This window comes from Telmatherina bonti, assembly GCF_933228915.1.
Source record: "Telmatherina bonti genome assembly, chromosome: 3".
Classification (NCBI taxonomy): Eukaryota; Metazoa; Chordata; class Actinopteri; order Atheriniformes; family Telmatherinidae; genus Telmatherina; species Telmatherina bonti.
Genome location: NC_136621.1, coordinates 39,557,962 through 39,573,150, shown reverse-complemented (window position 1 = coordinate 39,573,150; position 15,189 = coordinate 39,557,962). Strand labels below are relative to the sequence as shown.

At 43.6% G+C, this 15,189-nt stretch overlaps 1 protein-coding gene across 1 annotated transcript in view; it reads right to left on the bottom strand.

The window, feature by feature from the left end:
* Positions 1 to 12,291, bottom strand: part of ubn2a (ubinuclein 2a) — a gene marked incomplete at its 5' end in the record, with an annotated part of 30,309 nt that extends 18,018 nt beyond the window's left edge. The window contains 5 exons of the mRNA XM_079265006.1: positions 4,594 to 4,697; positions 6,542 to 6,652; positions 9,955 to 10,056; positions 11,111 to 11,227; positions 12,007 to 12,291. Of these exons, the coding sequence (XP_079121132.1) occupies positions 4,594 to 4,697; positions 6,542 to 6,652; positions 9,955 to 10,056; positions 11,111 to 11,227; positions 12,007 to 12,291 (719 nt within the window). The remainder of the gene's footprint in view (positions 1 to 4,593; positions 4,698 to 6,541; positions 6,653 to 9,954; positions 10,057 to 11,110; positions 11,228 to 12,006) is intronic.
* Between the last annotated feature and the right edge of the window lie 2,898 nt (positions 12,292 to 15,189).

Sequence of the window (15,189 nt, the reverse complement as noted above, 5' to 3'; positions counted from 1 at the left end):
TTTTGGGGATTATTTGGCTACGTTCAGACTGTAGGGCTTTTGGGAATTATTTGGCTACGTTCAGACTGTAGGGCTTTTGGGGATTATTTGGCTACGTTCATACTGTAGGCCTTTTGGGGATTATTTGGCTACGTTTGGCTACATTCAGACTGTAGGGCTTTTGGGGATTATTTGGCTACCTTCAGACTGTAGGGCTTTTGGGGATTATTTGGCTACGTTCAGACTGCAGGGCTTTTGGGGATTATTTGGCTACGTTCAGACTGTAGGGCTTTTGGGGATTATTTGGCTACGTTCAGACTGTAGGGCTTTTGGGGATTATTTGGCTACGTTCAGACTGTAGGGCTTTTGGGGATTATCTGGCTACGTTCAGACTGTAGGACTTTTGGGGATTATTTGGCTACGTTCAGACTGTAGGGCTTTTGGGAATTATTTGGCTACGTTCAGACTGTAGGGCTTTTGGGGATTATTTGGCTACGTTCATACTGTAGGCCTTTTGGGGATTATTTGGCTACGTTTGGCTACATTCAGACTGTAGGGCTTTTGGGGATTATTTGGCTACCTTCAGACTGTAGGGCTTTTGGGGATTATTTGGCTACGTTCAGACTGCAGGGCTTTTGGGGATTATTTGGCTACGTTCAGACTGTAGGGCTTTTGGGGATTATTTGGCTACGTTCAGACTGCAGGGCTTTTGGGGATTATTTGGCTACGTTCAGACTGCAGGGCTTTTGGGGATTATTTGGCTACGTTCAGACTGCAGGGCTTTTGGGGATTATTTGGCTACGTTCAGACTGTAGGGCTTTTGGGGATTATTTGGCTACGTTCATACTGTAGGCCTTTTGTGGATTATTTGGCTACGTTCAGACTGTAGGCCTTTTGTGGATTATTTGGCTACGTTTGGCTACATTCAGACTGTAGGGCTTTTGGGGATTATTTGGCTACCTTCAGACTGTAGGGCTTTTGGGGATTATTTGGCTACATTCAGACTGTAGGGCTTTTTGGGGATTATTTGGCTACGTTCAGACTGTAGGGCTTTTGGGGATTATTTGGCTACGTTCAGACTGTAGGCCTTTTGGGGATTATTTGGCTACGTTTGGCTACCTTCAGACTGTAGGCCTTTTGTGGATTATTTGGCTACGTTCAGACTGTAGGGCTTTTGGGGATTATTTGGCTACGTTCAGACTGTAGGGCTTTTGGGGATTATTTGGCTACGTTCAGACTGTAGGGCTTTTGGGGATTATTTGGCTACGTTCAGACTGTAGGACTTTTGGGGATTATTTGGCTACGTTCAGACTGTAGGGCTTTTGGGAATTATTTGGCTACGTTCAGACTGTAGGGCTTTTGGGGATTATTTGGCTACGTTCATACTGTAGGCCTTTTGGGGATTATTTGGCTACGTTTGGCTACATTCAGACTGTAGGGCTTTTGGGGATTATTTGGCTACCTTCAGACTGTAGGGCTTTTGGGGATTATTTGGCTACGTTCAGACTGCAGGGCTTTTGGGGATTATTTGGCTACGTTCAGACTGTAGGGCTTTTGGGGATTATTTGGCTACGTTCAGACTGCAGGGCTTTTGGGGATTATTTGGCTACGTTCAGACTGCAGGGCTTTTGGGGATTATTTGGCTACGTTCAGACTGCAGGGCTTTTGGGGATTATTTGGCTACGTTCAGACTGCAGGGCTTTTGGGGATTATTTGGCTACGTTCAGACTGTAGGGCTTTTGGGGATTATTTGGCTACGTTCATACTGTAGGGCTTTTGGGGATTATCTGGCTACGTTCAGACTGTAGGGCTTTTGGGGATTATCTGGCTACGTTCAGACTGTAGGGCTTTTGGGGATTATTTGGCTACGTTCAGACTGTAGGCCTTTTGTGGATTATTTGGCTACGTTCAGACTGTAGGCCTTTTGGGGATTATTTGGCTACGTTTGGCTACATTCAGACTGTAGGGCTTTTGGGGATTATTTGGCTACCTTCAGACTGTAGGGCTTTTGGGGATTATTTGGCTACATTCAGACTGTAGGGCTTTTTGGGGATTATTTGGCTACGTTCAGACTGTAGGGCTTTTGGGGATTATTTGGCTACGTTCAGACTGTAGGCCTTTTGGGGATTATTTGGCTACGTTTGGCTACATTCAGACTGTAGGGCTTTTGGGGATTATTTGGCTACCTTCAGACTGTAGGGCTTTTGGGGATTATTTGGCTACGTTCAGACTGCAGGGCTTTTGGGGATTATTTGGCTACGTTCAGACTGTAGGGCTTTTGGGGATTATTTGGCTACGTTCAGACTGCAGGGCTTTTGGGGATTATTTGGCTACGTTCAGACTGTAGGGCTTTTGGGGATTATTTGGCTACGTTCAGACTGCAGGGCTTTTGGGGATTATTTGGCTACGTTCAGACTGCAGGGCTTTTGGGGATTATTTGGCTACGTTCAGACTGCAGGGCTTTTGGGGATTATTTGGCTACGTTTGGCTACATTCAGACTGTAGGGCTTTTGGGGATTATTTGGCTACCTTCAGACTGTAGGGCTTTTGGGGATTATTTGGCTACGTTCAGACTGTAGGGCTTTTGGGGATTATTTGGCTACGTTCAGACTGTAGGGCTTTTGGGGATTATTTGGCTACGTTCAGACTGTAGGGCTTTTGGGGATTATTTGGCTACGTTCATACTGTAGGCCTTTTGTGGATTATTTGGCTACGTTCAGACTGTAGGGCTTTTGGGGATTATTTGGCTACGTTCAGACTGTAGGGCTTTTGGGGATTATTTGGCTACGTTCAGACTGTAGGGCTTTTGGGGATTATTTGGCTACGTTCAGACTGTAGGGCTTTTGGGGATTATCTGGCTACGTTCAGACTGTAGGACTTTTGGGGATTATTTGGCTACGTTCAGACTGTAGGGCTTTTGGGGATTATTTGGCTACGTTCAGACTGTAGGGCTTTTGGGGATTATTTGGCTACGTTCAGACTGTAGGGCTTTTGGGGATTATTTGGCTACCTTCAGACTGTAGGGCTTTTGGGGATTATTTGGCTACGTTCAGACTGTAGGGCTTTTTGGGGATTATTTGGCTACGTTCAGACTGTAGATCTTGCTGCTCATATCGGATGTTTTTGTGAAATCCGAATTTTTTTAAAGTCTGTTTACATTTCCGATCAAATGTTACTTGTAAGTGATCTCCTGTATGAACCTCATGCGCACCAGAAGCGTCCCGCATGCGTAGAAGACACAGCGACGTGCAATGAGCATGTGACGTCTTTGTGTTTGCAGAGGTAAATATGAACGGCAGCAGAGCATTTGCTATTTTAAACGTTTTGTCCAACCGTAGCCACAACATTGTGAATGGGTTCGTTTTAAAGAGACGTTTACGGAAGAGGAAAGTAAAAGTTTTGGTCTTTGTGGAGCTGTGGCAGCAACAACTGTAGAGAGAAACGTTTGGGTACGGAGTCGCAGTCAGGATTGGTGGGAGAGTGATGTGAGCGCATTTACTGATAAAGAGTTCCTAAACAACAAACGCAGAATAATGACATTTGTCGCGTGTCAGATTAATGCGACCTGACTGTTCAGACTGAAGTCGCATGGCAAAAGATCAGACATACATCGGATTTAGGACCACATATCCAAGCAGCCTGGGTCGCATTAGAAAATATCAGATCTGTGTCGTTCAGACTGTTTAGAAAAGATCAGTTACATGTCGCATAGGGGCTCAAACACCGGATTGAAGTCACTTCAGCCTGTAGTGTGAACATTTAAAAACTGGATATTTATTCATCTGACGTTGCTTCGTTCCTTATTCACGCCTGCAGGTTTTATGTAAGCAGCCAGCTTTGTAGAAAGACGATGCCCTGGCTGTTAATCCCTCCTCCTAAACTCTGATTAGGCAACCGCCTGGCCAACGACTGCAAACGCCCAGAAATGGGCGAAGCCGCTCTGAATCATGAGGTAAACCTGGCATGCGGGCAGCTTCTGTAAGGCGTCGCGCTGCTCAACACATTCACCAGCTGGCTTCTGACATCCTGATAAGGCAGAGTCGGGATCTTTGCTGAGACAACACATGCTGACAAAGAGAAAGTGTGGATTCTGAAGGATTAACCCACACACCTACACACACACACACACACACACACACACAAATTCACGTATATCTGCTTCATAATGGCAGCGCTGCAACGGCTGCTGCTATTTTTAGAGGCATGTCAGAGTATTCAGCACATCTGAGCATGGATAATGGAGCATTTTCTAGAAGGTGGCTGCTAAGAGCGCATCTCCGTCAGCATCCCTGCCTCATGGTAAATGTACGAGACGCTCCGCATTCATTTCCACAGAGGGCTGGGGGGGGTTGGGTAAAGATGTCCCCCAAATCCTCCAGAATCCCAAAAGGCTAACAGTGACAGCACAGCTGAGACGGCCATGTTTGTCATGTAAGCGTAGCTTCAGCTTGGCTTTGCAGGACATTTTCTTGTCCAGGATTTTCTTCTGGTTTGCAGTGTGGAGAACGAACCGAACACGCCGTGCAGCAGCTTCAGCGCCGCCTGGTAACCTGGGGAGTCATTTCATTTCTGCAAACATCTCGGTGTGTAAGAAAAGAAAAGCAGGAGTCTCACCCTTGTTTGGGAACTTTGTTCTTCTTCGGGTTCTTCTCCTCCAGGTTGCTCCCTTCCTTCCTCTTCCTCCTCTGCATCACCTGCTCCTTGTCATTATTCAGCTTCTAAAGGAACAAAATACTTTCAGTACATTTTCTGCAGCATTTAGCAACCTTGCACGATTCAGATTTCTTTCGGAGCACGTCGGTACGTACGACATAACGCTCAGATATCTCTCCAGTAGCGGTGCTAGCATGGGCGCTAACTAGCCTGTGAAACGGGTTACACCCGGGGTGTCAAACTCCATTCCTAGAGGGCCGGTCTCTGGCAGGTTTTTGTTGGTTCCTTCTACCAGCACAGCTGATCCAAGTCAAATGGATCCAGCAGCTTCCTGTCAACTTATTGATGGATTTTGGTCAGGTGTGTCGGAGCAGGGAGACAGCTAAACCCTGCAGGATACCGGCCCCCAGGTTACACACACTGGGAGGTTTTGGTCTGGAAAACTGTCAGAATCTTCAGAAATAAGGATAAAGTGGTTTTTGGTCCAAACTCAGCTTTTCTCGCAGAAATGACGTCCAACTCCGAGTTTTTATTTGGCACACGCACCGACTTTATGTGTTAAAATAATCTGGAGCCAACCCGTTTATGCAGAAACGACCTGCATGTTGACATATTTCGCTCTTATTAACCGCTGCCCCTCCCTTCATTACCTTTCTATTTGTTTTATATTTAACATGACTACTGTTGTTTTCATTTAAAAGACAACAACAAACTGGATCTTTGGAGGTTTCTGACGTGTATAACATGAGACTGAAGCAGCAGACCAGCTCCCTGTAGTCTGCTGGTTTAGTCATGTGACCGCTGTGGTCATCCTGGTTCCAGCTGAGTTCTCCGTCCTGAACCACAGAACCAGCAGCAGGAACGTCTCACTGGCTGCTGGACGCCCAGAACGTTTGGGAAAATCCTCCTGCAGGGCTTCACAGAAAGCCGCCTGAACAGTGAAACCCTCGTCATGTCCGCGACGATGAGACAGAAAAGTATCCAACAACCCGCCTGCCTGAATAAAGATCCACCTGCATGATGTTTAATCTGCCGTTTTACCAGATAAACTGTGTTTCTGTGGGAGTTTCGCCTCGTGGTCAACAGTTACGTCATCCAGGTTTCGCTGCAGCTTCAACACAAACCAAACCAAAGGAAGGTGTACAGAAGTCCACCCAATCGGACTCAGACCCCCGGACTGTCCCGGCATGAATCCCTCTTTACTGGTCGGCGTTGCAAACACCAGTGATCTGAGAGCCACTAGTCTACCGTGTTTCAGGAATATCTGATGAATGTAACCATACTTCCACCTCCTTACGCCACTAAATTACTGGCTTAATATGGAGACGCTATCAGTTTATTACTGATTATTAGGGGTGGGAAAATCAAATCGAAAAATCAAAAATCTGGATTTTTTTTGCTTCACAGTTTTAAAATCAATTTTTTTTTTTTAAATTAATGGTTTTTTTTGTTTTTTTTTCAAATAAATAAAAATAATCCATTATAACTTTTTTGTCATTTTTATTGTTTTTATTGATCTTTTTACTTGTCTGCTTGGACGTTATAGCAGCAGAATGATGGTCTGGCTACTGGGTTGTTTTTTCCTCTTTGAAATCAAGAAAAATGACGTGGAGAAAAAAAAGTTTAAAACATTTATTTTGTTTTTTAATCAACAAAAAAGAGCAATATGGAAGAATTGTGAGAATCGCAATTTAAATCAAATCGGCACCGAAAAAAATCGGAATCGAATCGGGACAAAAGCATATCGTCACAGCGATACTGATTATATCTGCATTTGCTGCGTTTTGCACCTTGCTAAGCTGCATTTCTGTCCTGGAATACCTCATGTTACAGAAATAAAGTTTAATCTCATCTAGGATATTTAAAATAAGCTAAAATGAAATAAATCCAATGCTGAGTGAAGCCTCACCTTCTCCTCGTCTCCCTCCGAGTCGGAGGTCGCCCTGAACTGCAGCGTGCCCGTGTTGATGTAAAATCCCCCCAGCTTCGTGGTCAGAGACGCAGGCACCAGTTCATCGTACTGGGAAAAAAAACAGTTTAAGTTGACAGGATTCGGCTGAACACCCAGTCTGCATTCTGCTCGCAGACTTCAACACATTTCTAGTAACTTGAAAATGTTTTGATAACATTTCACAGAAGCAGCCGCTGCTCCTCTGCAGCAAAGAAAGAACGTCTGCTTTGTGATCCAAAGTCAATAAATCACTAGAAAGAAGAAGAACGCCTCCAGGCAACAGATGAAAACTATTTTCCATCACATATCAGAACGGGAGGGGGAGAAAAGGGGTCAAACTGGCACCGGCGATTTGTCAGAGCCGAGAAGACGGCCATCAGAACACCAACACAAACATCATCTAATGACAGAATGATTCAGGTCGGACTGAGGGATGTCAGCTGAATGCTGAGCAACAAAACAACGACTGTCTCGTGTAGACGTCAGCTTCATGCACGTCCATGTGAGTCACGGGCCTCGTTTAGATCCCAGCCTCGCAGCCGCTGAGAACGCTGACGGAAAATGCAGAAGAATGGTGAAGAGGAATTTGCCTCCTTCCTGATACGAGACACGTTTAACCCATAGACTGTATATAAAAGATGGGCGGAGCCTCCATGACGTCACCCGTAGGTTTCTGAAGAGCTGAATTGAAGCTCGGTGGGCGGTTCCTACCATCGCCATCTTAAATATATAGCAACATTTCAAGGTACATATATAGTACATTTCAAAAAACCTCTCAGATAAAAGTGCTAGTGATTGGCCGATACCATCGACCGTATATAAAGAGATGGGCGGAGCCTCCGTGATCTCACCCGTAGGAGTAGGGTCATGCGTCTCGTCTTACCCGGAAAATACAAATATGGGCAAAGAGGTGGAGCTGAGAGGGGGGCTGTGAGCGTCATGGTGGAGGATTGACATTGAGCAAACTCAGAGCTTTCTGTAGCTAAGAGCTAACCGAGCTAACCTGGAGATAACAGGAGCTAACCAGCTAACGGAGGTAAGCGGGCTAAAGCTAAGTCACGTTGTTAACCGGCTAAAAACCGCGGTTGTTCTACGTTCTTCTGACTTGAAGTGGGAGATCAGTACCAGTCAATCAAAAGGAAACGCTCCTAAATATGCCGAACTTTGAGATTAAATTACTTTTAAACGGGCGAGTTAGAAATAAATTCCCTCCCCCCACAGTTGTCATGAAGGTAAACCTGACCTATTAAACCTAAAATGAATTTTTTAACAAGACTGTAAACATGTTTATTTCTGCTGTAAACATGTTTATTTCTGCTGTAAACATGTTTATTTCTGCTGTAAACATGTTTATTCCTGCTGTAAACATGTTTATTTCTGCTGTGAACATGTTTATTTCTGCTGTGAACATGTTTATTTCTGCTGTGAACATGTTTATTTCTGCTGTGAACATGTTTATTCCTGCTGTGAAGTTGGTCTTTTTAACATGGGAGTCTATGGGGATTTGCTCTGTTTTGCAGCCCCTAGTGGATGAAGGAGGAACTGCAGTTTTATGCACTTCTGCATATGCTTCACTTTGAACCGCCGGAGGCTCCGTCCATCTTTCATATACGGTCTATGGTTTAACCCGAATAAATAGAAAACGCAGTTTTGAAATGCTGTTTTCATCCCTGAAAGTGTCTTCATGATGCACATTTCAGTCTAATTTATTTCAGAATGGCAAGAAATGAAGCATTTTTCACAAAACCCCTTCATTCATGATGTATTGATCGTCTCAGATCAACGTCTGCCAGAAACAAGCCAACAGAGGAAGCTCCACCTTCTTTCCTACAGGCTGCATCTGATTGGTCAACTGCTGGGAGTACTTATACTGAGCAGTGAAGGTGGGCGTGGCTTACTTCTCGTGAACATGCACAACCTAGAGAAGATGACCAATCACTGAGTCCCTCCCCCGGGACGTCACTAAAATTTCTAAGAAGAAAAAAATCCCTAAAATCAATCGTTTCCGTTGCCATGGAAACCGAACATAGAGAGAGCTGGAAAACTCAAACAAACAGGTGATAAAAAACTGCGCCGCTCACATGTCTGATGAGTATCCAACACTATAACACTGGAGAAAGCTCAGAAATGTAGAAATAGCATCATAGAGCTGCTGAACCATTCTAAGTCCTAGTTTCTAATGGATCTGTGTGCGCGGCGGTTTTCATGTGACCTCCACGGAAAGTAGAGCGCCTGCAGTCTGGTCTGCAAACTTCATCTACAACATCACGAAATCACACGTTTTTAATCACCTCATGTCTCTTTACAGACAGCTAACATGACTGAATGAGTCGCAGCATTAAAAAGAAAAGTATTCATGTTATCAAGTATGTTAATCTCATCATGCTAGTCCACACCAAGCAGCAAACACCGGCGCCAGAAGCTGCAGTTCCCCCCTCATCCACTAGGGACTTCATAACAGCAAACCCCCATAGACTCCCATGTTCAAAAGACCAACTTCACCGCAGAAATAAACATGTTTACAGCAGAAATAAACACGTTTACAGCAAAAATAAACATGTTTACAGCAGAAATAAACACGTTTACAGCAGAAATAAACACGTTTACAGCAGAAATAAACACGTTTACAGCAGAAATAAACATGTTTACAGCCTGGTACAAAAATCCATTCTAGGTTTAATAGGTCAGGTCTATCTTCATGAGAACTGTGGGGGAGTGATGTTTTTTCTAACTCGCCTGTTTAGAAGTAATTTCATCTAAAAATTTAGCTTATTTAGGGGTGTGTCCTTTTGATTGACAGGTAGCCGATCTCCTGCTTCAAGGAGGAGGAATGTAGAACAACCACGGTTTTTAGGCAGCAAACAGCACACCTTAACCTTAGCCCGCTTACTTCCCTCCATTAGCTCTGGGTTAGCTCAGTTAGCTCTTCACTAAAGGCAGCTCACAAACAACTCCACCTAAATGGCTTCAAAACAACTCGACAGACAAACAACTCCACCTAAATGGCTTCAAAATGACTCGACAGACAAACATGTCCACATAAATGGTTTCAAAACAGTGAAGTTCTCCTCTTTAGTATTAAATTCTTAAAAACATTCCCGCATCCGGACATTGATCCGGATCATCCTGAAATCTAATCACTTGTTCCTGAAAAGTTGCTTTCTGAGTTACGTAGCGAAGAGACAAACCAACGCTTCTGGGAAGTGAACTGTCCGAGATGACGTTCAACTTCAACACATCCAGACAACGGAGCTCAGACCAGCAACGTAAAGAAAACAAACCGCGGCGTTCAAATAAAACATCGTCAGATTTAACGTCTGGTGGCATTAAAGCCACGTCAGCTCATCTTTATTGGGGTGGAGGGTACTTACAGCTTCTGAGTTGTCAATAAAGGGGTCTGTCTCATCATAGCCAAACCCAATATCAATCAAATCTTGCATTCTGTCCTTCCTCTTCTTCTTCTCTGTGTTACCCTAAAAGATATTACATAAACCAGTTTCACTCTTCATTAAAAAGCAGAAGCCTTACAAGGGTCCAAAGCTTAAAACAAGGTGAAAATAAGGACAAATATCTTTAATTTTCGGGGTTTATCTGGGATATGTGGCTGCAGAGATCACACAGAAACTAATCATTTCCCTGAATGGCCAAAGTTCCTTTTAAATCCATCTGTTTTATGGATTCTGGTCCATAATTAATACAAAACTTTAGTGTTTTATTTATTTAATAGTTTCTAATATTTTTCTAAGAACATGTTTTAAACATGAAACATTTAATAAAATACTGAATGAGCAAGTCTGATGGGACTTCTCTAAGCTAGCTTTCATGTGCAAAACACGGCAATGTAAAGAAAAATACAACTAAATATCCTGTAAAATGTTTTTTCCTCTGTTTTGCTTGCAGAAAAGCCATTTTTCCTCTCATTACAAGCTTTTTTTAAACTCTGAAGCCAAACAACAAGGTTGCATGTTTTAAAGACCAGAGATGGAATATTAATACTTCATATCTGTCAGTCAAAATATCAAATTCAAAATCACCATTTGGTGCAAAACATGCAACTTGCTTAATTTCTAAGAGATTAAATGATATAAAAACCATCTCTGGTGATTTCCTTCCCTTCTCCTGCAGGTCACATGACTACAGTAGCCAATCAGATGTCATGATGATGATTTTTCTTTGGTTTAGTGCAAAACCAAGTACTTTAAATTAAATAAAGTTAATTAATCTAACATTAACTTGCAGCCTTGTTCTTTTATAATAATTTTAGAAGCATTTTGTGTTAATTACATGTCATATTGCTTTTGAAATAAACATATTAATGGTTTTGTATTAAATGAAAAATGATGGTATTGTGCATCACTAGTAAGGACTTGAAAGGTTAAACAGACAAAATCACATAAAAGAAAGTAAAACCAACACAAAGGGCCATTTTACCAGTAAGCCAACTGACAATTAGCCTCATGGAACGTGTATATGTTCATCTGTACTAAAACACAACTATAGACATTTTAAATTATGAATTAAACTCACATATTTATTTTCAAACTTCTTTGCCAGGGCTTCCACCTGGAGCCGCTCTCTCTCCTCGTCGTTGAAGGGGTCGCTGGGGTTGGGAGCCGATGCCAGACTGGAAGGATTACTCTTTGCCTGAAACAAACATGGAAAAATGAGAATGTTTAATGCATAAAAAGCAGTAAAGAGTAAAACTAACTGCATGCTTTTCCTGCTGAGAACAGATCAATCAGTGAAAAGCTCAACAGATGATCAGAATATCGCCAGTAAATGTGAAATAACTAAAGAAAATGAAGGTGGGAGATGCAAAGCAACAATGGCGACCCATGCATGCATGCATCCTCACAATAAGTGGTGTGCAAACTTATTTATTCCATCTTACTCGACTCTTTCATATGAAACAGTTAAAGCAAAGCTTGTTTATCCAGACAGCATGGTGAAGTGGTGAAAATGAGGCGACTGCCCTGACATTTGCTACATCCTGGGCCTTCCATCAGCAATGCTCTCTCATCTATCTATCCCCTGCTGCCAGAGGGCCAGGCTGCATGTGGCATTTCCCAGTGCTGTAATGGCTGTGTGGCTGTCTGAGCTGTTGCTGGGCAAGTCTGGGTGGGAAGGACACAGGTATCTGTCGATCCGTGCAGAAAGAGGAGGTCTCTCATTAGGCAAGCTGCTGGAGTTGGGAAGCACACAGAGCTGCAGAAAGTGGCCAAAAAAAGCTGCTGCTGCTGGCTTTGTGTGACTGGGAGAAATGGTCACTTTCTGCCACACTGCTCCACGGAAGGACAAGGTGCACTTCCCCCTCCCTTCACCCAGCAATGACAAGTCCATATAAACACTTCCAGCAGCTGGAAATGAAGTCCAGCTCCAGTTTCCCACGGTCTGCTGGCGTTAGTTCAGCCTGGAGGTCCTACCTGCAGGTTCTGGAGGAGTTCTCCGTAGTTAAACTCTGCGGAGGAGAGGTCGTCAGGCTCGGACAGCAGCAGGTTCAGCCGCACGGTCGCCCTCCTCTCGGCTCCAGGCTTGTCCCCCCCGCCGCTGCTGGCGGTTCCTCCCGCACCGGAGGCGTCCTCTCCCTCCGCGGGTCTGCAGAAGCCGAAGTCGGCCTCCTCCTCCAGGCGACGTTTCCTGGACTCCGCGGCTGCTCCAGCCGCGAAGGCCGACAGGGTGACAAACTGCACTTTTCTTGGTTCAGCCATTTGGATGCGCTGCCTGCACGTCGCTCCGGACAGACAGCGAGAAGAAGCCAAACTACTCCCAAATCAGAGGGCTGGGGACGGTTCCGACGGCTGCTCGGGGCCTAGACGGGTGTTACAGCCTCCTCCGCAACATGCGGATCGAACTCCAGGGGCTGCGACGGCGGGGGAAAAGTTGTTTTTTCACCAGCTGCTTGCATCCTCGATTTGCTATGGGGGTGAGACATTCACAGGAGCCATCTTGGCTTTCGGGAGTAAATAAAATATCAGAAGAGAGGGGTCGCTGCGCCTGCGCGTACGCACAAAACGGAAGCATGTGCCACAGGGGATAGCGTCTCGTCCAATCAGAGCGCGGCTCGTTCTTAGGCCCGCCCCCTTCACAACAGGCGATAATAACATGGATAATAACAACACGGTCGCTGCTATTACACCTTTATAAAGTACCTGGCAGAAACCAACGCCCCTATTATGACCTTTATAAAGTACCTGGCAGAAACCAACGCTCTTATTATGACCTTTATAAAGTACCTGGCGGAAACCAACGCTACTATTATGACCTTTAAATGTAAATGTCTGTATGTCTAACCTTGGACGAGCTGACTTGAACCTTGAATTTGAATTAAATAAAGTATCTTTGATTTGATTTGATTTATAAATTACCTGGCAGAAACCAACGCTGCTATTATGACTTTTATAAAGTATCTGGCAGAAACCAATACTATTATGAGCTTTATAAATTTCCTGCTCCCTTGTTTAATTCCCAGCTTTGAGCTCTGAAACAGGCATCAAGGCGTTTGGAAAACAGATGGCGATCATCAGGACTAGAGGAGTCTCGCTTAACCTGCAAAGAAAGTTTAATTGTATACAAAAAAGCCTTACGTACGGCAAGAACAGCTTATTATTCATCATTGATAGAGGAAAACAAAAACAACCCTGGGTTTCTTTTCAGCACTGTAGCTAGGCTTACTAGGAGCCGGAGCGCTGTGGAGCCATGTATTCCTTTCTCACTTAGCTGTGATGATTTCATGTATTTTTTCAGGAATAAAATTGATACTATTAGAGATCAAATTCACAATACTCTTCCTTCTACCTATAATGTTGAGCCTGTTGTGGTCTCTGAAGCATCCTTAGAACCAGGATCTGACTTGTGTCTAAATAGTTTCTGTCCTGTCCAACCCTCTGAATTAACTAAAATAATAGCTTCATCTAAACCATCCACCTGTATCTTAGACCCTCTCCCAACGAGCCTCTTTAAGGACATTTTCCCTTTAATTAATACATCACTACTAAGTCTTATCAATATGTCTTTAGTGACAGGATATGTACCACAATCATTTAAAACTGCTGGAATCAAGCCTTTACTTAAAAAGCAATCTCTGGATCCAGAGGTGATAGCAAATTATAGACCTATATCTAACTTCCCGTTTATGTCCAAAATTCTGGAGAAAATAGTTTCAGCTCAGCTACATGCCCACCTGAGCAGAAATAATTTATGCGAGGAGTTTCAGGATTTAGAGCTCATCATAGCACTGAGACAGCATTGGTGAAAGTTACTAATGACCTTCTTATGGCCTCAGACAAAGGACTTGTGTCCGTACTTATCCTGCTTGATCTTAGTGCTGCATTTGATACAGTCGATCATAACATTCTGTTACAAAGACTAGAACAGGTGATTGGAATTACAGGTACAGCGTTAAGATGGTTTAAATCATATTTATCTGATAGACTTCAGTTCGTTCATGTAAATGACAAGTCCTCCTCACAAACTACAGTAAGTCATGGAGTTCCTCAAGGTTCTGTACTTGGACCAATACTCTTCACGCTATATATGCTCCCTTTAGGCAAAATTATTAGACAGCATGGAATAAACTTTCATTGTTATGCAGATGATACTCAACTATACTTATCCTTTAAACCAGATGAAACAAATCAGCCCAATAGGCTACAAAATTGTCTCATAGACATAAAGACTTGGATGTCTAGAAATTTTCTCCTCTTAAACTCAGATAAAACTGAAGTAATTCTCGTTGGATCTGAAAAACTCAGAGCTAAATTTTCCAGTTTTGTAATGAACCTGGATGGCATTACTTTAGCTTCCAGTGCTACAGTGAGAAACCTTGGAGTAATATTTGACCCTGACCTGTCCTTTGGCCCACATATTAAGCAGGTTACTAAAACAGCCTTCTTTCATTTACGTAATAAAGCCAAAATTAGGGACATTCTGTCTCGGAGTGATGCAGAAAAACTGGTTCATGCTTTTGTTACTTCAAGACTAGATTACTGTAACTCTCTTATTACTGGGCTGTCCTAAATATGCCCTGAAAACCCTTCAGCTGATCCAGAATTCTGTAGCCAGAGTCCTGACCAGAACCAGCAGGAGAGATCATATTTCTCCAGTTTTAGCCTCTCTTCACTGGCTGCCTGTTGAATCTAGAATAGAATTTAAAATCCTTCTCCTTACATATAAAGCCCTCCACAACCAGGCACCACTATATATCAAAGACCTCATTGTTCCTTATATACCAAGCAGAGTACTTCGTTCGCAGACTGCAGGCTTACTTGTGGTTCCTAGAGTCTCAAAGAGCCGAGCAGGAGGCAGAGCCTTTGGTTATCAGGCCCCTCTCTTATGGAATAAGCTCCCAGTTAGTGTTAGGGAAGCAGACACCCTCCCCACCTTTAAGACTAGGCTGAAGACTTATCTTTTTGATAAGTCCTATAGCTAGGGATGGTTAGCATCCCTTAGTTATGCTGCTATAGGTTTAGACTGCTGAGGGACATTTCCTGATACACTGAGCTTCTTTCTTTTTCTCTTTATCCCCCCCCCCCCACACACACACATTACAGTGTTGCATCATTAACATGTATGTCTCCTGTCTCAGCAGGTCTCCCTGGCCGGGAGTA